The 26508-nt window shown below is 39.9% G+C and overlaps 2 protein-coding genes across 5 annotated transcripts in view; both read right to left on the bottom strand.

Moving 5' to 3' along the window:
* The window catches only part of emid1 (EMI domain containing 1), a 66998-nt gene extending 44151 nt beyond the window's left edge, over nt 1–22847 (bottom strand). For 2 of the 4 annotated variants that reach the window (XM_023343736.1, XM_023343738.1), the window contains exons 1-3: nt 22203–22847; nt 12989–13102; nt 10987–11090 (exon numbers count right to left, since the gene is read on the bottom strand). In XM_023343736.1, the coding sequence (XP_023199504.1) occupies nt 10987–11090; nt 12989–13102; nt 22203–22369 (385 nt within the window). In that variant the 5' untranslated portion in view covers nt 22370–22847. The remainder of the gene's footprint in view (nt 1–10986; nt 11091–12988; nt 13103–22202) is intronic. The other 2 variants (XM_023343737.1, XM_014468932.2) reach the window with 1 other exon arrangement.
* Nucleotides 22848–24697: 1850 nt separating this feature from the next.
* dnah10 (dynein axonemal heavy chain 10) overlaps nt 24698–26508 on the bottom strand; it is a gene marked incomplete at its 5' end in the record, with an annotated part of 34524 nt that continues 32713 nt past the window's right edge. Inside the window, 5 exons of the mRNA XM_023344072.1 lie at nt 24698–25230; nt 25324–25469; nt 25547–25727; nt 26019–26186; nt 26265–26476. Of these exons, the coding sequence (XP_023199840.1) occupies nt 25084–25230; nt 25324–25469; nt 25547–25727; nt 26019–26186; nt 26265–26476 (854 nt within the window). The remainder of the gene's footprint in view (nt 25231–25323; nt 25470–25546; nt 25728–26018; nt 26187–26264; nt 26477–26508) is intronic.

A 26508-nucleotide genomic window follows, 5' to 3' on the forward strand; every position in this document is an offset into this window, starting at 1 on the left:
CGCCATTCACAGCAGGATCATAATGAAGCTGAAGTGGTATTTTCTTCAGCTCCACAAATGCGTAAAACGAGAAGAATATGTCTTCTGCTGGATGTCATTATCCAAATTAGTGCGGGTACATTTCAGCATTCGGACTGAAACTTTAACCCAGATTTATTAGGGGGTTTCCTGTGCATGCAGACTTTGTGACAACACTACTAAATTATGTTCCCATTCAGGCAGTCCCATTACTGATTAGTCTGCTGAAAACTTTCTTTATTGGTATTATATTTAATCAATAAATGGCCAGAAAGTAGCCGTAGCTAAGCCTGCAAATTAAACTGTCATTTTCTGCAACAATCTAAAATCCCGACTTGGAAAACCCTTCAGCCTTTTACTTTACTCTTTTTATGAGTCAAAGTCTGAGTAAAATAAAAGTGTCCTTTGTGGCTCTGTAAGGATATAAGGAGGTCCAAGCTGCATCAAAAACAACAACAAATACAAGAAATGTGAATTGTAAAAAGAGAATGTCACCTTTAAAAAGTTTAACTCCATCTCAAACAATAGCTTACGATAATGATATTGATCATTTATACAGTTATATGTTCATCAGTAAGCACTGTCCATATGAAGTAAATAATCTAAAGAAATAAATTAAAATTATAGAATACCATTTTGGTAAATTTCTAGACTGGCTCAAAATCCAGCAAACTAATGGACAGTCAATGACTCAGTATCTGTCACAAAAAAATATTTAAAATTACATTTTCCCTGCTCTATGTTTAGATTTAGATGGGTATGATTCCTCAAATTGTATTTGTTAAATTTTATAGTAACATTGCAGAATTTAATAGTCAGGCATGTTTTGAAGAGTACATAGCAAGAAAGTACATGGATTCTCTATCCTCTCAATTCTTCTCCTTTTAGAGAAAACCACCAACAGTATTTGTTCATTTTTACTACTTCTTTGCAACTTAAGTCACCTTCTACCCTTCATGTCCACCAATATTTAAAACACATAGCTTTATATTTTATTGTTTTCATTGTATAGATTGGAAGAAAAAAAATACTGTCTGCAGAAAGCTGGTAGTAATTTTGACGCTGGAGAAAAACAGAGCAAAGTAACTTTTTTCTTTTTTGCAAAAGAAAAAACAAAAAGACATGAGTGCCAGTGAGAGTAGAATTAGTCTTATCTTCCTCTAAGATGGACTTAGTATTTTTTTCCCAAATTCTTCCTAATCAAATTATTGTCTAAACTAGCAACATGTTTGAGGACTGTGTAAGCTGCACTGCTTCCTGAATCCTCTCAAAGTGTCAGTGTCGTGAATCACATTCATTACTGCTGTGACTCAGTAATTTGAGTTCACAGCCTTTATAAGCCTTGACTGACCAGAGTCATATGTGGTGGGGAATGCATTTATTGCGTGATTCGTGTGTTTTTCTATATGCACTAGATGAATGTATGTGTCTCAAGGGAAGGGAAGGTGTTTTTAGTGCCTCAGAAATCTGTGAGTTTGCTTCATGCAAGACCCTGAGCATGAACAACTGAGTGGACCATAAACACCTGAGGAAGCACACACACACCCCTACACACACAAGCGCAGACACCCTCTCTGGACTGGGATTACAGCCGTGATCGAGGTGAAGGAGCCAACATGTGCATACAGGCTGTGGTCCAGTGAAAACACCAGAGCTGGTTGGTCCTGATGGGGCCAAACAACTCTGGTGGTTGGCTCCATCCGTAGATCCAGGTTTAGAGAGTCCAACACTGAACCTGGACCTACAGGTTTAGAGTTGGACTCCATAGTTGATGATTTCAACCCGCTGAGTCTCACTACTCCTCCAGTCAGCAGCAACAGACTGAAGGGAGGTTTCAAGATCACTGACTGGACAAGTTTAGTAACATAAAGCAACAGGTTGACATGGTGACTTTGTGTGGAAAGGATAATCCCAACAAGACAGTAGCAAAACTCCCAGATTATAAACTCCGGGTCACTAAACAACTGAAGGAAAACAAGACAACAAAAATTTTCTTTACTGATTGATTTGGTTGATTGATTTTTTTACTTAGTGTTGTCAGTCATCAACTAATTTATTATCCATACTTCAAAACACAGCAACTATTTAAACAGCTTGACTGAAAAGGTACAGGCACAAGCCTTATATTTATGCCTTCCCTTAGTTTAACTAAGTTAGTCCTTCATAAATAATTACAACATATGAAAAAACCCCAAAACATATCGCTTCTCACTACACAGAAACATAAAAGAAAATTTAAAAATCCAAAGTCAAAACAGATACAACACAATTTGAAGTTATGTTCCCTTATAGCCATCAAATATTTTCTTTTTCATCCATTTTTCTGTAAACCAACAATTAAGTAAATTCTCGTAAGTCCATGCTTTCATTAATTCATAATTTAAATCCAATGACAGCAAAAGATTCTCTTTTTATCTCTTTTTTTTTAGCTTATAAAGTTAAAAACATGTTGTAAATGAGATTTGGATTCATAATGTAAAACGTCTTTGCACCCCAATTGGCAGTAAACTTAATTTTGCTCTAAACATTATTTACATTATTTTGTAATAAAACCAAATCAGAAAATTTCATGCTAGCAGATTTAATAAACAGTGGATTTGTATGTCGATAGTAACCAGCTTTATTAATAACCCGTATGACCCGCTTCGTTGTTGCTTCATGTGTGGATCCCCATATTTCCACACAATATGTGTGAATATGTGACTCCAAAAGTGGAAAAAAAGGAACTGCATCATCTCAACTCTGCTCCACCATTACTAAAAACTATTTGTCAATTTTACCAATTCCAATTCTTTTTAGCATTTAATTGTTTATTGCACTTTTTAAAACAGTTTTTACGCCGTTATGTCTGTGTGTATATGTAGTGCTGCTGCTCTCTGCACCTTTTTAATTGCTTTTAGGGGATAAATAAAGTTTTATTGAATTAAATCAAATTGAATTGAACATCAAGACTCTCACAAATTAAACCCAAAACATCCAGACACATAAGCACATTACTTTTTGGCTCTAGAGTGGTCCAAGCAAGTAAAAAAACAAAAAATAGCTGTAGAGAGCCTGAACTCACTGAAGCCTGATCAAATAAACCTGCAAATATCAATTAGTTAGAAGATATTTAAATGTTTAAAAATGCTAAAACACAGTATTTTAAATGAACCTAAAGAAATTTCCATGGACAGTGAGACTGTTGGATGTTTTGTAATATCATAGCAGTTGATTTTTCTCATAAAGTTGTCATGTTCTGTGTTTTTCTGTGTGTTTATTTCGAGTTTTCTGTGTCTCTGTGTTGTCCTGTTCTCCCCTCGATTACTCCCAGGTGTTTCTCATTCCCTAATTACCCCGTGTGTATTTAGTGTCGCCTGTGTCTCTGCGTCTCTGTCGGGTCCTCGTCTAATGTACTCTCAGTCCTTCGTGTTGTCCTTTCGTGTAACCGGTTGCTACCGGCGTCGAGCCCTGGCTTCCGCTCCGCCGTGCTGCCCGGTGTTTGTGGACTGTTTTGGATTTTGTTCATTAAATCATCATTTCTCACTGCATCCAGGGTCTGCTGCGTCTGCCTCACCACCTCAACACCACCACTTCATGACAAAAGTTGTCAAGGTTTACTGCAAGCCATGAAAGGGACACTTGTGGAAAAACATGTGGTCGCATGATACCAAGATCCATCATCTTTTCCTACATACAAACCACATTAAAACACGGTGATGGCAGCATCATATTCAGACACAGAGAAGGAGGTCAGAGTTCACGAGAAAACAGATGGAGCTAAACACAGGGCTATCTATGAAGGTCAAATAACTTGCAACTCTAACTGCAATGACATATTTTTTCTCAAATATCACACTTTTGCACAGTTTTTCAAATACACTAAAGTCTGTCGTTGTATTGTTATAAGATGCAAAAACATTCATTAAATATAAATACTTTATTGCTAACCTCTACAAACATGGAATATCAACCTCTTTGGTCATCTAGTCTTGTTTCCATTGTTCTCACTTCAAAAACGGCCAATATTTCGTTCTGTTTTTGCGTTTGGATACTAAAACAAAAGAAGCACCCACAGCCATGACCTCGGGAAAAGCTCAACTACCAGCAAAGAGGTTGGCTGGTGGGAAACTGAACCCAAAGCCAGAGGGTTGGAGGGCAAGAGGCCATAAAAGATGTTGTCACAACAAGACGGCTGTGATGTAGTGGTCTGTTTCCGCTTAAGTGTACTCTGGCTGGGAGAAGGTTTGTAGTTCAGGTTCATAAAATCCCCACCCACTGAGCCACAACACCGAAGCTCTTCTGATGTGGCTCTATACGTGTTTATGAACTTATTACAGCGACAAAAGAACTACAGTAACCACAGGCTGATCTAAAAAAGTTATTGTACTTTTTATTTTTCTGCTCTAGCTATCATCACTAAGCAGGCGGACAGAGGCAGCAGTAAAGGGAGAGGTTACAGCGTTGCACAGGAAATTTTTGCAACTGACTGATGTAAGCATATGAAAAAGGGAGTCTGTGTCTAATTTGACAAATTAGAAATTCTGGGTAGCTATATGTAACATGAATATTTATGGTTTATGTGGAATTCTTAAAAATACCAACTTATCTGAATGTTTTTGCAACCCTTAAACAAGTCAACTAAAATTTCTGTGCGGCCCAGGAATTAATCAAACCGAACCACTTTTCCAAAGCTGAATTAAAAGTACGTTAGTTGTTTATACAAGTGCATCAATCTAAATTTTGTCGCTGAAATCCAATTTTTACTTTGCTGTTTGCAATTTTAGTCAATTCTTATTTTAAGAACTTTAATGCAAGAACAGAATTTGTAGCTTCTTTTTTTTGACTGCCAGTCATGATCTGTCATTAATTATTTAGATTCAGAGCAGAGGAGATGTCACACTGTGTGTGAAAAACCAGCTGTTGTAAAACAGGGCTTTACTACTATTTTAAAACCAAGACAAAATGGTTACAGTGTTGAGATTTTAAGCTCTCTTTGTCCTGAACAATGTCGTCGTCAAGTGACCATACCTTAATGTCTCTGGATTTCTGCCTCGATTTTTGGTCAAGGCTGATCAAGCTAAAAAAAAAAAAAATAGATTGATTTGCTGTCGGAAGTCAACTTCTCTGTGAAGAAGTCGACTTCACATAGAAATCAACTTCTCTGTACTATTAAGTAAAATTAAGTACTTACAAGTACTTAATACTTAGGTAAAATGAAATAATTTTACTTAATAGTAAAATTAAGTAGCTCTAAATGCACATCAGCTGAGTCCTAAGTCATATTTAAACTTAAAAAAAACAAAAAACTGGTTTTTACCACTGAAAAAAATACATTGGACAAAGGAGGAAACTTTTCTACAGTAGCTTGATTTATAATCCAGCAGCAGAAGTCAGTATGTACCTTATATTGTGTTTAAAAACATTCACGGTTGTAGGAGGGATTTCCAGCTTTCAGATTAGATCCTTTGAACTCATCAGCTGCAGGGAGTCTACCTGCTACGTCAATGCTGCCATTGTCCCAAGAACAACGTTCAAATATGGTTCATTACCGTCTCACAGTCCAACTAAGAACAGTGGTGCTGTCTTAATATGTGGCACCTACATCCTGCAAAACTACAATGTATATATGCATGGTTAGAAATGGTCATGAGATGAAAGAAGGGAGCAGATGGAGTTAATGCAGTTTTAATGAAGGAGGTACATTCCACACCTTCACTCATGGAGAGGATTTAAAAAGCTAAAAAAAGGTTTTTTTTTAAAGGTTTTTCTTTCTAACTACAAAATTTGTCTCTGGGCCACTCAGTTTGATCAACAGCGGGACAAAAAAAAAAAGGAGATAACATCTTTCCTCTTATTGCTCATGATGGGGCAATCTGTCAGTCCACTCAGGCATCAAGCGCCGAGAGGAAAAGCCTTCGTTTTACTCCTGTGTTCGTGTGTTTGTGTGCGTGTCTATTGCCATCCTTCAAAGTTTCGTGCAGCGCTGAGTGCGTGCCTCGTTTCCCTCCGACTGCAGGAAAAGCAGTTTTCTGTGTTCTCTCACTGGAAGTCTTGCGAAATCGTAAATAAATCAGTAAGCAGAAGAGACATTTCCAGTCCGGAGCCCAGATACATAAACTTTAACTCAGAATCGAGGCTAAGGGTGCATGAAACTTTAACGAAGGTCTGGTGAAAGGACTGCACAGCTGCATTCCCTTAGATTTACAGGCTTTTATTTTGGATTAGAAGAAAATGGGAGAGGCTTAGCAATGAGGTAAAAAAATCAAAATAACAAAAGGACAGGAAAATATGTTTTCATAATTTGCCTAAAAGCTGATCTGGTTGCGTCAGAGAATAACTCAATATTTTGTTCTCATCTCCTTGAATGAACAAAATAAAGAGAAAAAATTGTAGTTAGGCTGCATCAATATTATACCTAAAAATATCAACTTTGTGTTATTGGAGTAAAATAAAGCCCTTTTCACAGTAACATTGTGTAATTTAAATATCTTTCCCCCATAAGTATGAAGTAAACGTATTTACATGCCTTAAACCTCAACACATTTTTGTCAAATTACCACAAAGTTCAATGTGTTTTGTTTGTATTTTAACTGAGAGCAAAAAAAATTACTTTCAAGTATTCATGAAAAGCATTTTGTGTGTCGCAAAAACCCCTGACCATAATGCTGCATACAAATGCACCCTCACTTTTCAGATAAGAAGGGAAGAAAATGCATCATTTTTCATTTTGGTTTACACTCAGCCACAACGTTGTACTGTTCAGTCACATAAAATTTTTATATTTGATTCTTTGTGGTACTTTTCCAGTGTTGGTCCCAGAGAACAGAACATATCTACAGGATACAGTTCCCACCTTAACATATCTGAATCTTTTACAGTAACTACTTTCTAATGACAAAATAAAACAGAGAAGAAAGAAGAGAAGAAGGAAAAATGTTATATATTTTTTTATTTTTATGTCTGGCTGACACTTACGTGTGTTGCTTAATGGAGGTAATGTTCTTCTGGGCTTGCCAGCACAGGGTGACTGTGCTGGACACCTTTCAGTGTAATCTCATCTCTTGATCTGGTTTGTCTGAACTTTGACTGTTTCCAGTTTGCACTAGTCGTCCGTTTACATAATTCTGCATGTGAGCTGCGTGCTGAATATTTTCTTCTTCTCAAACATGCGAGAGAAAGCCTGAGCACGCAACAACACTTCACATCAGAATCAACCGGAAAAAGAAAGAATAACCTAGACTATGGAACACCTGCTAATCCAAATACACAGGACGCCTGGGAATGTGACTTGAAATAGCAGAGCTGGACGTAGAGGTGCTGAAGTTCTGCGTTATTACTCTGACAGTACAGACCCGTGTGGTCTAGCAGCGATTAGAGTTGAGGTCATCTCCTCAGACCTTAGGGTGGAGTTCCTCCACTCACAGCTACTAAAACCTGCAGCCACTAAAGCAACTAATCACACAGAACAGCTGCATCCCTCACTGTATATAAATCCTCGACGCCTCGCTCTCCCACCCACACGCTGACTCTGGCAAACACATACTGTACGCTGGCCTCCACGCACCACCACTTTTCCTTTGCAAACAGCAAGCTGCAGCTGACTGATGTTTGAAGTGCGGGGTTTTAGCGTGCAGGCCTGAGATAAGCTGCTCTGAGCTGTGAAAACACAGATTACATTTCTCCAGCTTATTACTGACAGCGTGCCTCTGCCTCGCGGTCATGCCGTAATTGTGACCCAAAAACCGCAACCTCCGCTCGGCGGCGAGATATGACTAGATGGGGTATCCCTCCTCCCCCCCAGTTCCTCCTCTCAAACCTGTAAAGATTTGACAGCCGTGCTAATTTAACTCTACATTCCCCCATACGTTTTCTTACATCCTCCTGCGATAAGCTGCCACCATATTTCTTTCGAGTGCTTTTGGTCGATAAATCAGAATCCGAACCAACATATTAAGTGCTGCTTCTGTAAAGTGTCATCTTCACACTTTTCAAAATCTATCAAGATCAGCAGATGGGAGAAAAAAGTCCAAAATGTTAACCCAATAAATTCACAGACACGACTGCTGAGAGTGCAATCACCCTTCATCCCTTTCCTGAGGCATTTCAAGTCAGCTCTAATATAATAATGCTGCTTCTAAGGGCTAAATTTGATATTCTCATCACAAAATTACCTCTAAATGAGGTGCAATTTTGATATTTGTGTTAAATGTGGCATAAGCTGAGAGATCCCCACTGTAAACTAGCTTTTACTTTCTTGGTATGCCAAAGCCAAACAGGCATACATTAAATCCCCGTTTCTGGCATGCAATGAAAGTGCCTCCATCTGCAAATACTTAGCCCCATTTTTTCCCCTTTTTGCTCAATCAGAGATAAAGAGCATTGTGTTCCAGGTCCAGAAGTAAGACAATATTTCCAAAACCTAATGGAAAACAATTAAGACCCAGTAATTACACCAGTGACCTGGAATTCCAGCCAAGTTCAGAGTTTGGGGTGAGAGAGAAAAGAGAAAGAAAGCTAATGTGAAAGATGCCTGCCTCTTGGACTGTTATTTTACGCTGTTACTTTTGTCTATCAGTAATTATGTGATGTAATCTTTGGATCTTATAGCCAATCGTTCTGTGCATGACGGCTAAAAAAAATTGCTGCCACAGTCAAAGCAAACTCTTGTCTCGAAGCTGTACTATCTGTTTCTGCACAGTCCTGCTCTGATTGTACAGACAGACAATCCAAAATTGAAACAGAGACGTGTCATATTTAACAGACTGGACCTGTGCAGTTACACATGCTGAGCGGCATGGAGGGGGTGAGGTTTCCTCTCACATCTTAAGGGGCTGTGAAAAAGTATTCGTCCACTCCGATCTGAAACGGAGGCATCTAGTTCTCATGCAGTCTGAACTGATGCTGGATTTAATGCAACTGCCCATCATTAAGCCACTCCCAGAGTAAAGCTTAGCCTGAAAACACAAAAGTTACAAAAGGCAGAGACACAACTTAACTTGTCACATTGTTTATAAAGTCTGGGATTGACTGGCGACATGTACAGGGTGTAACCCACCTCTCACCCAATGACTGCTGGAGATGAACCGGACCCCTTGAGGCCCTGCACGGATAAGCAGGGACAGACGATGGATGAATGATTCTCAATTGTTTTTAATTCCAGACTTTGAATAGGACCGTACTTTACTTTTAACCTTTCAGAGAAAAAACTTGCTGGTGTGCTTTGAATCATTGTCTTGTTACATAATTTAACTGCAGATGAGTTTATGGTCACAAACCAATTATTGGACATTCACAAGGCGCAGAATGTCCTAAAGCAGCAGCGCAGCCCCACACCAACATGCAATGTTCATTTTCTTAAATGTTATATTAGTTTTACACCAGATATTATTTAATGAATAAAAAAGGTGTAACTAGGTAGGCATTGTAAAAAAAATAGTAAAAAGGGCTAAAAAAACAGTCAGAAAAACTGAGATCTTAAAAATACACTAAATTGAAATCATTAATTCATAATTAGTCCCTTTCAGCATCGAGGCAGGTTAGATTCTTAGGACTTCTTAAAATCAGATGCACTCCAAGTCTTAAGAGGTGTTCGTTGTCATCCACACTGGTTTTCTGAAGATGTGATTTCAAACTTACACCCATTGAACTGCAGCCTTACTTTCACTTGGCAACACTATGGTTTCAGACTTTAAGCAGGGTCTGGCCTCCAGGTTCACCCCTGTGGCAGCGAGCCTTTGTTTCTCCTTAAGTAGTAGAACCAGACAGACAGCAGTGGGGTATCAGGTTCTCCACTGGCACGGGTTCTGCTCACGAGGCAGGAGCAGAACAAAGTGCCGGTGGCCCTGGATGGCATCCACACTGCAGAGGAGTAAAAGCCCCGTGAATGGGAGCTGTCACTGCTACTCAGCAGCGTCTGTGATCTGAGCCACCCGGAACGACGCTCTGATAAGTGGCTAATCCCAGCATCCCCGCTGGCTTGGTAGACCCCCACTGCCATGACAACCAGGGGGGGGGGGATCTCCTCTAGCAACAACTTAATTGGATAATTTCCTCCCAGTTTCACTCTGTGTGTTTTCTCCTTTTGTTAAGTAAAGTCTGCGCTGTCTGACTGAGAATGTGTTTTTCGTCTTTCAAGAGTGGGGAGGGTTTAAATCAGGCGGTGCATTTGGGTGGTTTCGGCGTGTGCAAGTTTAAGCAAGCGGGGAAAGTGGAGATATTTTTCTTAAACTGAAGCTGTGCTGCAGCAGACCGCAGACCAGAGGGAGGGTTCACCTGGGAGAGCGAGCGTAAAAGAAGTATACAGCCTCTGTTTTCATCACCACAAAAAAGTGACCACTTTAACCACTGTAAACATTTATTGTCCTTTGTCATGCACGGTCTGACAATTTATGTTACACCCATTCAAGCTCCGGGTCACGACATAAACAGATGCCCCACCCTCCTCCCCAGACGGCAGAGACCTGCAGACTAGTGCCAGGGAAAGTCATTATGCTCTACGAGGGCGTGTGTGTGTGTGTGAGCTGAGAAATGAAAACAGCATGGCACTTTAAGAAGATGAAGAGTTGGTTCCAGCTGGACCATAAAAATGAAAACCACAGTACAGAATAAGACTTGACGGGCTAAATTTACTGCTGGAATAAAGACATTACAGCTGATTAACAGAGCCGAGGTATTTGACTCACCCTGAGGAAGCCACAGCCTCTTATTTCATAACTTCATTTAAGGGACAGAGGCTGCCTTATATAAGCTTAATGGAAATCACTCCTGTTTGAAAGTATTACTTGCACAAGCACAGCGGAGGGCACATACTGTATGCTGGCTATGAGGCTTTAATGAAAATAGAGGAGTAGGGACAGATGAGTCAGCCAGATGAGAAGGAGAAGGGAAAACGAAAACAGTAAAAGAAAAAGGTCCCAATGTTCACTCCTGTCCTTTTTTAATTATGTCCATATTCCAAAATAAAATCCTCCTTTAGTCGTCTCCTACCTTCTCCACAACCAGTGCCGCTGAATCCTGGACAGCATTTCCACTCGAGTGAGGTCACAGTGCGGTACACCACTTTGTAAGATGGTCTCACTACTGTCTTGTAGCTGAAAAACACAAAACAGATAAGTGTGATTAGAATCAATTGTTTACTCTCATTTTCTTGTTTTCTGTGCATCTGAGCCACCTGTCAAAATTATATTTACATATTTTGTTCAAAGTCTGTCATGTGAGAAGAATAAACAAACATAATCATATATGACTCAACTTTTTACTCATATAGATGCACCAACAAACAAATATTGACAAGAGTTTGTTGACTTTTAGCTTGATCGGCCAGTTGGAAAGGTACAAATTAGGTCTTCCTCCTATCGATGAACATACCGTACCTCAACTCCAACTTATGATGACAACAGCGCTGTTCGTAGTGGAAGCTGTCACAAAGTAAAGAAGATTTAAAGTTGCCTATTTTTGGTATCCATTAGATGTATAAAATTAAGTAAGACAAAGCAGAGCAATGTTGGGCGCAATTTACGAGGAAAGCGTCATATCAGCAGGCCTAATCTGTTTAAAATCAAAAACTGGGGGTAAAATTGGGATTAGTGCATCTCTAAAAAAAATGTGTATTGAGGAGTAGGACAGCTGTACAGCTAGTGCTATGAATGTCCCCATTACAAATGCAGATATACATAAAACTCAAGACTTTAGAAGGTAATTCATCATTTCAATCATTAAAAGTTTGTAGTTTTTCTTGGAGAACAGAAAAACTGTTCTCCAAGTCTTATTCGTCCACGACTCTTATTCGTGGACTCCAGTCGAATGCTCCCTGAAATGTTTTACAAAGTGTCTGGTTACTCTCAGCACTGAATGAATCATGTTTTTAAATCTATATCAACCTACAATTATCTGTTCTTTTATAAAGTCTGTATACAAAACAAATAGCAGTAGGGTTGAATTGTAATTCTAGAATTTCTTCCCCTATGCTTTTCACATTCACATGGAGGGAGAGTTCAGGTTCCCTACTTCTTTTTGTATTGTGTGGGTGGAGGGGTGGCACAATCTGGTCCTTCAAACAAAGACTTCTTAAGAGCACATTTGAAGCAAAAGGATTTGAACTGTCTTAATCCCCCCCACCAAAATGTCACTGAATTAAAGTGTAAAAGATTAAGTTGGTTTTAATGTCACTGAAAGGTAAAAAGAGGTTCATTAAAACATGTTCAATGAGGTGGAAAGTTGGTGAGATTCACCAAAAATAACGGTAAGATTATAACTCCATTGTCTGTGTCAGGAAGATGCTCTATTGGGCGTCTGAATGGCTAAAATCTGGTCAGACAGAAAACATGTTAGCCAATTAACTCAAAATGAGGAAGTTCAAATCAGCATGATAGAAAGTTAGCAGATATAGATAGCCTACAATTTCACAACAAACTGTTGCTAAGCAGGACAACATCTGTGTTTCTATGGAAAGTTACTTTGGTTGAATCTGCCACATGATTGCTTTAGCCCAATGGTAGACCTTTTAATTTTCATACATGATAAATAAAGATATGTTTAGAAAATATGCTCCTGTACTTGTCAAGTCTCGTAGTTGTTTGAAAATCATCCTGACTGACAGTCGATCCCTCAAATGAGCTGAGGAGAAAGATTTATACCAACATCTGACTAGCTAGTTCCTTAATTTTTCCTCAAGCTCATGGTGAAATTATATATTTCCACTGCAGGTAAGGAAACTATTACCAGTAAATACTTCATAAAACCTAATTTACAAAAATCCAAACTAACCCTGTAAAGCAGATAACAGGAAGCCTGGACAAAGTACTACAAAGTTGCTCTGTTTTGTCCTTTTTGAGCTTTCAACCCCTATGTAACACGGTGCTTTTGTAGTAGCTGTAAAAATGTCTGAACTAAATAATTACTGAATTGTGTCCGCTTTCAAAGAGCTGAAGATCAAGGGTTTATGATGGTGTTGCGGAGCGGGGTCCATAAGGTCCCCTTGACCTCTCACCTGCCTCCTGAGCATCCCTGCGGCCAGCGGCAGGTCTGGTAGACCCGCTGGAGGATCGTCCCGTTCTGCACCTGGCAGGTCACTGTCTTGGTTACTGTATGAGGACACCAGTTCCTGCAGAAACAAACAGGCAAGTCAAGCAGAGATACAAATAAGGGCAGAATGAACATTTGTTGCTTGTAGATAAAAAACAAAATCACATTTTTTAACTTGGCCGAGACGAACGTCTTCAATCACATGCTGTTACAAAAGCTAATTAGCCTTGCAGTCCCAGTTGGTTTTCTTTGTTCCTCCCTCCCCCGCCCTTTTGTTTTGAGACTTCCTCATGGTGTTTACATGGTTTTAATCAGCCACAATTTTCCCAATGAGTGCATTGAGGGCTGTATTTACTCTGACGTTGGTCCTCTATCAATGCACATCCGCTGGCGCTGGGGTCTTGGAGGAGGTGGAGTTTCTCTGGAGTGGATTTTTAACACGGGTTACAGCCGGGTCACGAGTTCACTGCCTTCCCATGGATGGCTTCTAAGACATTACTGGGACTCACTGTTGCTACCGAGAAACTAAACCATGCAGATGATTTAGAGACCATGTGATTACAGCACAGGTACCCAAAACATAAAGTGATGCTTTTTTAATGTAGCAGTCTTAAAAAGAAATCTGGTTGTGTAAAAGATATAAAAACACTGAGAATAGGTTGAGTTAAATCCTGTCTGAAAGCCCTTTTTTAGAGGAGCAAAATGATATCACACAGGAGATGACTCTGAGAAACATTTAGCTATAAAGCCAACATTTGAACCCATCTCTCTAATCACAAATCACATGGCATTCATTTATGAGAAAAAAAACTTGGGAAAGCTGCTGAATGACAAGCTGTTAGAGAAATAAGAGAACAATTAGCATTATCAGTTTGTACACAATCGATGGATGTATAGACGGAAGCTGTAGAAACCACAAAGCAGACCGCGCAGCCGCAGCGCAAAGACCAAGCTTCATGTGTTCTGCTGCCAGGGAGTATCCAGGACGAATGGACTGTTCTGTTTGTCAATATGTTCGGCCATATGTTTGTATGCATCAGAGACAGTTTACATTAACGAAAACTGCTGAAGGCAAAGGATGTGAAGCTGCTCCCTTTAACAACCCCCACATGCTCTGCTGGCCACACACACACACACACCACGCACACACGTGAGCTGACTGATGTTCTGGTTCTGCTCAATGGGTTTGACTTTTGACATGAAGATATACATTTTTCTATGATTTCTGAATTCATTTTGACTTCTTCCCACTCATGTAGCGTTTATTTTATAAACTTTATAAAACCTTTGAAGGAGAATTAATTTCCAAATTAATCTAGATAAACACAATTTTGATTAAAAAAGAACAATTTAAAACTAAAACTGAATTCTTATCCCACATTACACAAATATACTGTATGTCTAGGTTTAATACATCTTGATCTATCCTTCCTTTTAAGAGACCCTAAATTAACATTACAATACAGTTACTTCTCAAGTTACTGGTAGAAAATCTATGCCTTTAAAAAATATTTCCCAGGTAGAGGAAATTATATTCACTATAAGATGAGGTCCTAACAGCGACTCCTCCAGACCCAACAGATAAACGTCTGAGTTTCCCAGGCCGACAGGAGGTTTCACCTGGGAACGACACAGGCGGTTCCCGGGGGTTACGTGGAGGAAATTGGGGGAAGGGTTTATGGTCTCCCCGTTTTCCTTCTCTTTGCATGTACGCTGTTGGCAAAAAGGAAATTTCCCACCGCGTTTGCTCCAATAAATGAAACTGTTTGGGATACAGTACTGAATAGTTGTTTGGCTTATATAAACTTTAAAGCGGTCTTAAGATGTTAGCATGCGGGCATTTAACACATGCTGAGTGAAGATGTGTGAAAATATCTAAGATTAATTCATATTTTATTTCAGTTGTACAATTTTACACAAAAATAAAAAAACTATATATATATATATATATATATATATATATATATATATATATATATATATATATATATATATATATATATATATATATATAGTTATATATATATAGTCTCTTAAAAAGATAAAAAGAGAATAAATGGGAAAAAAAAAATAAAAATTCCCTTCTCACCCACCGCGGGTGGTTCTTATCCTCTGAGCTCGGGTCCTCTACCAGAGGCCTGGGAGCTTGAGGGTTCTGCGCAGTATCTTGGCTGTGCCAAGGACTGCACATTTTTGTACTGAGATGCCTGATGTTGTTCCTGGGATCTGTTGTAGCCATTGGTCCAGTTTGGGGGTGACTGCCCCGAGGGCCCCGATGACCACAGGCACCACTGTGGTCTTCACCTTCCAGGCCCTCTCCAGTTCCTCCCTGAGGCCCTGGTATTTCTCTAGTTTCTCATGCTCCTTTTTCCTGATGTTGCAGTCGCTTGGTATTGCTACATCTATCACAACGGCTTTCCTCTGTTGTTTATCCACTACGACAATGTCTGGTTGGTTCGCCATTACCATTTTGTCTGTCTGGATCTGGAAGTCCCACAGGATCTTAGCTCTGGCGTTCTCCGCCACCTTTGGGGGTGTTTCCCACTTTGATCCCGGGGTTTCCAGTCCATATTCTGCACAGATGTTTCTGTACACTATGCCTGCAACTTGGTTATGTCGTTCCATGTACGCTTTCCCTGCCAGTATCTTGCACCCTGCTGTTATGTGCTGGACTGTCTCAGGGGCCTCCTTGCACAACCTACACCTTGGGTCTTGTCTGGTGTGGTATATCTGGGCCTCTATTGCTCTGGTGTTTAGGGCCTGTTCCTGGGCAGCCAGGATGAGGGCCTCTGTGCTGTCCTTGAGTCCAGCTTTTTCCAGCCATTGGTAGGATTTACTGATATCAGCCACTTGGGTTATTTGCTGGTGGTACATCCCATGTAGGGGCTTGTCCTGCCATGATGGTATCTCTGGCACCTCAACCTCCGTTCCCTGTTGTCTGAGATATTCACTGAGCACATTGTCTGTTGAGGCTTTGTCCCTGATGTATTTATGGATCTTATATATAATACAAATATATATATATATATATATATATATATATATATATATATATATATATATATATATATATATATATATATATATATATATATTTCCCATTTATTCTCTTTTTAAGTAATACACATTTTCAATAAAAAATCCCCAATGCCACAGTTAGGTCCCTCTATGCCAAACAGAAGTACTCTCTGAAGTGTTTTGTTTGTTGTAAATTTCACTGTATGTTGATCACATACAAAGAGGCAGGATTACAGTAAGCCTTTTCCAGGCACACAGTGATAGTTTATAGCACAATCAAGTCACTATATTACCTTCAGTTGTGATAAAAAATATTATGTAATTTCTTTTTAAAAGGAATTTGACTTCTCAATTTAACACCTTGAAATTTGGTCTCTGTCTCTTTAAGGAGCTCCTGCTCTTGAATTTAACATCATCACAACAACGTCTCTCCATTAAATTGCTTACAATGTTCTTAGGACCATTACACTGAGAAGTAGCTTATGCAATAATCTCAGGTAATTGCTTAGTATTTGAGACTGACGCTAGTCTGGAGGAACTGAGTGGGAGGGGGTGCTCTGATATTCGCTGCAGGATGATTGTTTTGCTGTACTAAGCTTCTTGTTCATCTCTGATCCATTAGACAACCACAGAGTCAGCCGAGTGTTTCTGTAGATGACAGGAGTCTGACTTGTGCTGAAAATCTGAAGTGTACAGCATGAAAAGGAATGATGAGAGTACAGTCCCCTGTGGTGCTCCTGCGCCACTGCGGCACCCTTAAAATTCACTGGATAAATAAAAAAACCCAGTCCTCACAGTGCTGCCCGCTTTGTCCAGATAACAGTGGGTTTGGTAAAGCAGGTTGTTTGATAAGAGTCTTCAATTCCAGCTCCACAGCAATAAGCAAACTGCAGGCGGTCACTGCAATTGCATCAACTGAATAAAGACATATCGCAAACTCACTTTCTCTTCTCCTGACAAGATGCTGAAAACTCCTGTAACAAGGAGCACAGGTGCTCGCTGCACTAAATCCTTCACTCTTAAATGGTTCATAGTCAACACCTTCCCCTTAGTGGAGGCACCCGGGTGTTATGAAGTGTGAAACCCACCAGCACCATGCTGTTTCACTGGCAAAACACCAAGTGGGCCCTCAGTGAGTATCAGGTCTCAAAGCACACATGGCACACTCTGAATGCTATAGGCCCTAGCTAAATAAATCATCCGCCGTCTCCGTCGCACGTAGCCACAGCCAAGAGTTAAGAAAGAAATCACAGCTTTGTCCCATCTGTTCCTCAGCGCTACAGAAAGCAAGTGGTGGAGAAGACAAAACAAAAGAGAAATGAATTCTTATTTCTAATGTATGCAAATGCGGACAGGATGCAAAACAAAGAAAAAGCTTATAAGGTACATTGGAGCTAAAGAGCGTGCCCTCATTTCACCCAGACATGCTGCATGCTTACACTTACTCCTTACTATGCAAGGGGGAGAAAACCTGAGAGGAACAACTGCGATGTGAACCGAAATCGAAACGCAGATGATTCTCTGGTAGAAAAACATTCCCATCCAGACATCTATTCTCAACAGCAGGAGAAAACAGAAGAGGACTAACGCTAATGCAGCGAGGAGAGAATTTTTCTAGATTTCTGTCATTGGAAAAAACTCAGGGGAGAAAAGAGGAGAAAAGACCGATGCAGCAAATGGCTAAAGGAAAGGAGAGGTCATTTTGTCCTAAAGGTCTCAAACTCCAACGGGAGCAAAAAAATGAAAAAAGACAATTACAAAGCAGCGCTGGTCCCATGGGAGACAGGGGGAGGCTTAAGATAAATGTGGTTCAACATAAAATGACAAAAAGACAAATAAAGAGTCCGAGTCAAGGTGAAATTAATGAGCTCTACATTCCTGGCGCTCTGAAAAAATAGACCTGACATTAGTTATATTCAGTCTTTATTTTTGGAGGAGTTAACAAATAAGTTAGTTCAGAATACTGTGTCCGTGTGCAGCATCATCAAAACAGCACAAACAGGTCCTCAAAGTCAGAGCTAAGTGACTCTTTCAGCAAAGACAAAGAAGAGTCATTTGTCTTTGTCTGTTTTGAGTTTTCTGATTTGGACACCTGAGCTTTCCTCTGTCTGTTAAGGGTTTGTGCGTTTTCTAGTGTTTTAAGAATGAGTGTAAAAAAAAAAAATAGGACTCAACTGACACAAACCATGGAGAGCTGTTCTTTAGAGGGGTTTTAACTTGGATATGGTGATCAGAGATTGAATTATAGCAATAGATCCCTAAGGGAAACCCAGACATCGCTCCACTTAGAAACACTCTGTTGCTCTTTCAGGGAAATCCCAAAGTGTTCCCAGGCCAAAGGGGATGGAGACTCCCTCCAGCAAGACTGTCCACTACCATCAGTGTGATGTTTCTAGTAAACCTCTAATAGGGAGGCATCCTGATTTGATGAATGAACCAGCTCAGCCGACTTATTTCAATGTAGAGCTCCACTCCAATATAACACTCGATGATGGAGCTTCTCATCTTATAAGTCCAACTCTCCTAGGAAGGAAGTATACATCATGATCCGCATATCATGACCAAAGAGTTCGTATTTTAGCGTTCTAGTTGAAGAAAATGTTTTGAAAGCCATGTATTGTTTTCTTTCAATTTCACAATTATGTTTTACATTGTGTTGGTCTATCCCATAAAAATCCAGATAAAATACGTTTAAGTTTGTGGACGTCCCGTGACAGAGATTGAAAAAGTTTACATAGCATGAATACCATGCAAAAGTAAAATCCAAGCAATATTAACAATTTCAAACATGCCATGTACTCATTGCATGTACAAACTCCTCAGTTTGACAGTGAGTAGAGCATTCGTACGTCTATCAACCTCTAATTCTCACTTTATTTTTCCTTTATGGAAAACCTCAAGATAGGTTTCTTTAGGCTGGGATTATTTCTTTGAATGATAAAACACCTGAAGATGCTAATAAATATCATGATGGTTCTGAGAGTCTGTTCGATCCAGGGGCATCAAACTCATTTTCATTTTGGGCCATATCCAGATCATGAATGTCCATAAAGGGCCGGTTGATGCAGAATGTATTGATAAAACCACCCATTAACAAACTGTTGTTATTTCAATAAATGGCTGTCTCTGCATTCAGAAAGTAAAACAATATTGAAAATATTTTCACGCCGACTTAATTTGGCTCTATACAAATAAAAACAGATTTGATTTGATTGATAGAGCGGTATTTCGGCACACATAAGTTATCTTGGCCAAATCTGGCCCACATAAAACATTATAGTGGGCCAGATTTGGCCCCGGGGCCCCAAGTTTGACATGTGGTTTAATCCAATAAATAGTCTGTCAGGAATGTAGCTAGCTCTCAGTGAAGCAGTAGATGTATTTAAGGTTATTTGAAAAGATAAAATCAAAGGCTGTCTTGTTTAAACCTGCAGTAACCTTCATTTCAATGAATAAGCAAGGCCAGGAATTAGATGCTCACAGAACATAATAAGTTCTCCAACCGTGTCAAACTTCCAGTACTAAAGATTTATCCACCCTAGTAGCATAGTGATGCTCTGAAGTATAATAATCACTGAAAAAGGTTCCTACTGAGTGACATAACATGTCAGAAAATTACTCAAGATCAGTTTATCCCCTGGCTGCTGTGGACAAACATTGAGAAATTGTTTTTGGCTCCGGATGGGCTGGTTGACACCATTAACTGGTGTGTACACAGTAACACCAGACCAAACCGAGACGTCCTGCTCCTTTCATTTCGCTTCAGACTCTCTGACCTTTCTAAGGACAGCGGCTGACTCGGAACAGCAGCAGCTTTTTTCCTGCACACAAGCGCTGACATCTTCCCAAAACAAGCCCAGATGCTGTGGTGTCCCAGCGGCTTGTGTTTGGTAAACACGTCAACAAACATCTGGATGCGAGTGGCAAGGGGAGCGCAAGAGGCGAGATGGTGGACGAATGGAAGTTGTGTTGTTAAGTTAGAAAGCAATATCCCACACAGCACCGTTCGACCCGCATCACCTGAGAACGGCACACCTGCAAATCGACTAATCCATCCACCTAAACTTACAGGGAGGCCAAGGAGAACATTAACCAGAGAAGCAGCCAAGAGGCCATAAGTAACTCAGGAGGAGCTGCAGAAATTCACAGCTCAGGTGGGAAAATCTGTTGACAAATCAAACTAAGCTTATTTGCTTATTTGTTTGATTAATGTCAAACAAATAGTTTGACAGCTTAAACTATCAAATATTTTGATACTGTGCTTAAACAGATAGTTTAAGCACATTGTTGAAAGAAAGCCATAAAGGCAAGGCAACTTTATTTATATAGCACCTTTCAGCCAAAGACAATTCAAAGTGCTTGTACAAAGAAGTTAAAAACAACATACAACAGAATAAAAATAAACAAAATAAACATTACAAAGTCCCACAGTGGCAATGCAGTTTGTTATCGTCAAGTAGGGAGGGAAAACAGACAAGTGGAAAGAAATACTCTGAATAAATTTGACAAAAATTGAGTTTTTTACTATTGCAAAACATTATGTGTGCAGGAAAAGATGACACTAGCCACACTGTATCTCTGTAGACAGATAGTGGTGGCAGAACGGTGTTGCGGGCCTGTTTGTCTTCAGCAGAAACGAGAAATCTAGTCAAGGTTTATGAGACAAAAGAAGAAGGTAAAATACAGAATAATAGCAGAAAAACCTTGTTACTGGCTGCAAAAGACTAGCGAGTAGTTTGAAGGTTCACCTACCAGCAGCACTAAACATACAGCCAAATTGATCAGCTTAGAGCAAACAATGTCCATTTTTTGTACTAGTCCAGTCAAAGTTCAGGTCTAAAAATAATTGGCAAGACATGGGGGGAAAAAAACCTTGAAACTGCTGTGCACAGACCCCCATCTATTCAATCTCACTAAGCTTCAGATAGTTTTGCTAAGAAGGAGAAGAGAAAATCTCAGCATCAAGATGTAGAAAACCGGTGAAATCTTAACAGAAATCACTCACAGAGGTAATTACAGCAAAATGTGACTGTAAAGTAGAACTATTTTGTAAAAAAAAAAACATTTATTTTTGATGAAATTAAGATGAGACAGCAAAGAAGTGTATATGTGTGTCAGGGTACAATTATTTCATCTTGAATGCGATCAAAGCAAAGGAGTTTATTGTAGATTTCAGAAGAAAAAGGGTTAGATAAAAACCCTATTTCCATCATAGGAGAAGAAGCAACAGTGGATGAGGAATATAAATGCCTCGGTGTTCACCTGGACAACAGACTGGACTGGAGCTGCAACAGTGAAGCCGTCTATAAGAGGAGACAGAGCAGACTGGAGGAAGCTAAGATCCTTCAAGGTTTGCAGAAAGATGCTGCAGATTGTCTATAAGTCTGTTGAGAGTATCATCTTTTCTGCTGTCATCTGCTGGGGAGATCTTTCCTGCCAACCGTCATTGCTGCCTACAATAACTCTGAAGAAATTTGAACTGATATGAGTTACAACATTTAATTCCCCTATGGTAGCAATAAAGTATTTTTTGAATTTGAAATTATAAGTATGTGGTACTTCATGTTGTTCTATCCCATCAAAAACCCAATACACTATAGTTATGTTTGTGGGTGCAATATGACAAAAAATTGAAAAAGTCCTTTGGATACTTATTTGTAGAAAATACATTTCCTCTCATCTTTGTACTGAACTCTTACACAGACCTAATCTGCCCTTTGAGTACAGAGGTGTTGCTCAGAAACACCTCTGTCAGCGAAACCCCTATAAGGCGATCAATCATTTTACAATATCATTTCCTTATTAAAATCAATAACCCCTTATTCTGGAGAACATGACCTTACAAAAGCTTTTATTTTGTGGACAAAGGTGAACCTCAAAATAAATTCTGACAGCAGAAGAAAGCAGATGATGGGGCTGATTTGACACAAGGGGCCAGAATGAGGATGAGACAGCTGAGGAATAAGAAAACCAACTGTCAGCAGCACAATGAACCGGTAGATGGATGGTTCTGAGAGTAAATCTACCAAGTCACGCAGTGAAGGAATCACGCACAAGGTTCAAAAATGGATGCCAATAATTTTATGTGTAAACAAGTAATTTTAAAATACTAGATACTTGTATAGTATAAATAAGTGACTATAAAATGGTGCGCTTCTTACTTTTTCTGGTAGACTGAGGTGTGAGTGGCTGCTTTCTGCGACCCGGCTGAATATCCTTTGTAAAGTCCAGTCTTCCAGGTCCCGTTAGCAAACATGGACATCCAGAGGATCAGCACCGTCCACAGCAAACTTTTCCTGAACAGCGAGTCTAGCTGGTGGGATCCCATCTTTTTCTGGGGATTTAAACTACGTACGGGGACAGTTTGCGATAACGAGTCCAACTCTTGGTCCAGTTAGGGATCAGTCCGGCCGGCGGGTCCAGCTCAGATGTGTCAAACTGAAGCAGGGCGGCAACGGAAGACAGGCAGCATAATCACTGAGTGGAAACGAGTAGAAAACTGTCCAACACTAATGCATCCGTAACGCAGTCGGATTTAACTCCCCTGAGACAAGAGGACTGGGTCGAACTGTGGCGGCGCTTGCGTCTGGAGCAGAGCTCAGATTTCCGCGGCTGAACCTTGAACGCTGTTGTCCTCCCTTCTCCTCCGCCTGTCTGAGGTCCGATCCTGCAGCGGGCATGGAGCAGCTTTATAGTCTCCTGCGGTGTTTTAAAAGCTCAGCCTGCTGGGTCTTTCTCACTCTGCCCCGCACTGAGGACAATGCGCGCTCACGGCGACGCCACTTTAACGCACAGAATGAATTATGGGTACTGCTGCCTCTCAGGGTGGCTCCAAAATCAACAACTCTTTGGCATCACACACACTAAAGCGTTTATACCACCGCCTTTTACGGTATCATATTAGAAAGTGATAAATATAATTTTCAATTATTACAAATTCTTGTCAAATAATCTTAATTCCTTTCCTTTTCTAAATTAACACAACAATAAGTTCTTTAACATTTTATTTCTGACCTGTTTGGCGCATAGCTTCCAGCCCTTTAGCGGTATAAAGGGTGAAGTTTGTTCACTAAACTCTGAGGTTGACGGGGCACCAAGATTTATCCCTAGATCAAAACTTAAGATGCCCTCTAAAGATAATAAGTTGTATTTTAATTTATTTAGGAATATCACAGAGAAGAAAACTGGATAAGAACGAAAATCCAACAAGTTTTAAAAGTCTATTTGTAAAAAACAAACAAAACAATAATATTAATAATAAATGTGTATTTTCAATTCACTTCACAAATATGTACAACTTTGTGTTGCCTATAAAATACATTTCTAATAAAACCCATTCAAGCGAAAAACGAAATTCAAAAAAGCTCAAGGAGTGTAAATAGTTTTGAAAGGAAGTGTGCATCTCTTTGAGTCAATTGGGGTTGGTTTTCTGTAAAAGCAGCCATTACCCGTAAGACAGTGGTCCACTCCAAACCAAACACCTGAAATGTAACCCAAAACTGGGACCTGTGGTATTTATCTGCCTGTGGTTCCTCTAAGCTGCACCAGCTGCAGAAGATACAGCCTGACTGCAATATGCCCCTGCTGCTGAATACTCAGCTAAAGTTGATAAAAATGTTCTTTCATATCTCACCACTAATACTACCACATTCAGCACCAGTGGAAATGCAGGGTTGATCATTAGTTAGACAGCATTTTGGGATCCTCTCTCCCATTTTTAGTGGCACCTTCTTCATTTTAAGGACACCAGGCAGTGATTCCAAGCACTGATTCCCAGATTGCTCTTTCTTTCTCCATGGTCACTTTAGGAGAAGAAGTTCTACATCCTCCATTTTCCACCCTTTTGTTTTCTAAACTGAAAGAGCTGCATTGCCTATTGTCTTCATTGCGCTGAATTTACTCTAAATCTTCTCAGTCATATAAAGCTCCATTAACTACAAAGAAACATTTTCCATCCTCTTTTTCAACAGGGGAACACAATCCTTCCCCTCCTGTGTTTGGTCATAAACATGTGCTAATCTTCACTCTTTATGAGTGTCGTACTAGTTAAGGCCGAGGAGGGGCCTGTCTAACCTTTAACCTTTGCAATTCAGACGGGACCATATTAGACTACATAATAATGGTAATGAGATGCATTCTTGTGATCTCATGTGCGGGTCGGGGCTTTTGAGGATGCAGACCAAAGAAAACGTAATATTTTTATGGTAATGGTTGTCAGAGTTTCTTTCATTTGCATCTACCAATCAGAATTTAGTCTATGTAGAACATTCCTGACAAAAGCGGCATTGTCACAACAAAAGCTAAAGCCCTATGTTGCACATGTAATGGATCAAAAGTACTGCAGTTTTCCCTTTGTGTGTGCGTGTGTGACCTCACTGCTCAACTAAAGGCCAAATCCTCTGGGGCTGTCTTGATTTTTCAGAGGTAACTTTACCTGCTTTGCTGCTGAGCTCAGCAGCCTCAATTGAGTGGAGCTGTCCCAGATCTGTACATGACAGTAAAATAACACACACAGCCCTGCCCATTTTGCAAAATAGAAAAAAAAAACCCTGCTATATATACTTGTGTTAAAAGGAAACCTTTCCTCATAGCACCATAGTTGAGATTCTGCTATTGAAACAACAACAACTCTGTACAGTCAAAGTGCTTTATTAAAACATACACAACAATAAAATTACAAGATGCACCTGGACTGTTCACTAACATTTGTTTATTTGAAAACTAATTTGCATTTGTAGGATAAAAAACTGTCTGGTGACAGTATTGCTCAGGTAACATTAAACTGAAGTACTTATGAAACAAGCAGAGAGCAAACAGTGTTCTGTGCTGCCATCTAGCGGGAAAAAGATAAAGAACACATTTAAAATCTAAATTACTAAGGTGCACGTCAGCTAAACGTGTAAAAAATAGCTTGCAATAATGCAACTTCTCAACTACCCATAAAAAGCAGAAATCAAATATACCACAATAATTTAACCTTAACTAGATATTATCATGATAAACATGACAATAAGTTTTTCATCTCATTAAGGCTGAAGATCTTCAGTCAGTGTTGAGACACAAACACACTCCCTGCAGAATCCAATGGGAGAGGTGTAGCGTTGTAGACAGGTCTGCCTCAAATACTAACCCCACACCCATCGCATTCCTTCGCATGGATGTTGTGTACACTGGTGTCCTCATAGTATTCTGGGGTCCAAAACACAAGGAAATGACAGACACTAAGAAAAAAATATCCAAACCGTACAAAGTACATAAGTGTGTAGAGAGCTTTATCCACACCTGCAATCTAAGGTGACATGTCTCAATGGGGATGATTCTGAGAATGGGCAGTTCAACAACCAAGTCTTTTGGTTTGCTCTTCATTAAGCAGTTATTCTCTATGTCCCAGTCTGCTCCCTCCAGATACAGTCCAGACACAAAGCAGCCTGAGACCACCAATGCAGTTAGTCTTTAAAATTACTCACTAGAAAAGCTGCAAAAGATTAATGTCTTGGCATATTACCTTTTCTGGGCCTGTCCATTATTTCATCCTCACTGCGGAACTGGGTCACTTCTGTGTACAACGTAGAAAGATCCAGTGGCCAGCCGTTTTTCCTGCAGGCAGCTTGAACCAGAGCGGTCAGATAAGACTCTGGGATGTGAAGTCCTGATAGCCACATAATTTTTGGTTCTCCATCATGTACCTGCCAGACGCAAGATTCACACATCAGACACCAACATTTTAAGACATAATATAAAAATAAAAGGCTTTGCAAGGCTCTTCCAAAGTCCAAAGTTTAAAAAAAGCTCTGAAAAGCTAAGTAACCCCCAAAAAACCTTATAGCCTAACAAATGTACTGAAGTCACAGCAAGTACTGCACATAACCCTAAACAGTGAAACAAATATGTAAAACCCCAAAATATAGAGTTTGGTTTTAACTATCAATGCACACGTTAAAAAAAAACAGTTATCAGGTTATTTGACCATTTCTTACCCAATAGTAATACAGTTCGTAGCGTCTCTTGAAGTGGATCATCCAGTTCCCGAGGGATTTTAGAGTCTCAGGTGCCAGTTTCTTCCAGATGCCTGGAATGTGGCCATTAAAAAGGGCCCGAGCCACTTCATCCAACTCACTGCTCATTCCCACCTCACCAGCCAAGGCCTGGGGGAACAAGGCATCTGAAATGATCTAGAGGTGGACTAAAGGGAAGACACAATAAATGCATGGCCCCATCCTCACCCTTTGCAACTCAGCCAAAGACAGCTGCATGCGAACCACCAGCTTGTTGAAGCGCTCTATTTCCTGAAGCAGAACCACAGTAGTTGGGGAAATGTCTGTGCCAAACTTCTTACGAATCACGTCCATGTCAAACAGCTCGGGAAGTTTGTTCTGGATGTCCTGGGCCACCTGACTTATTTGCTCTTCCCTTGTAATACTTCCACTAGATTCGCCTTATGAGGAATGAGGAAAAAGTATGTGAAGG

The sequence above is a fragment of the Xiphophorus maculatus genome, chromosome 12, assembly GCF_002775205.1.
Source record: "Xiphophorus maculatus strain JP 163 A chromosome 12, X_maculatus-5.0-male, whole genome shotgun sequence".
Lineage (NCBI taxonomy): Eukaryota > Metazoa > Chordata > Actinopteri > Cyprinodontiformes > Poeciliidae > Xiphophorus > Xiphophorus maculatus.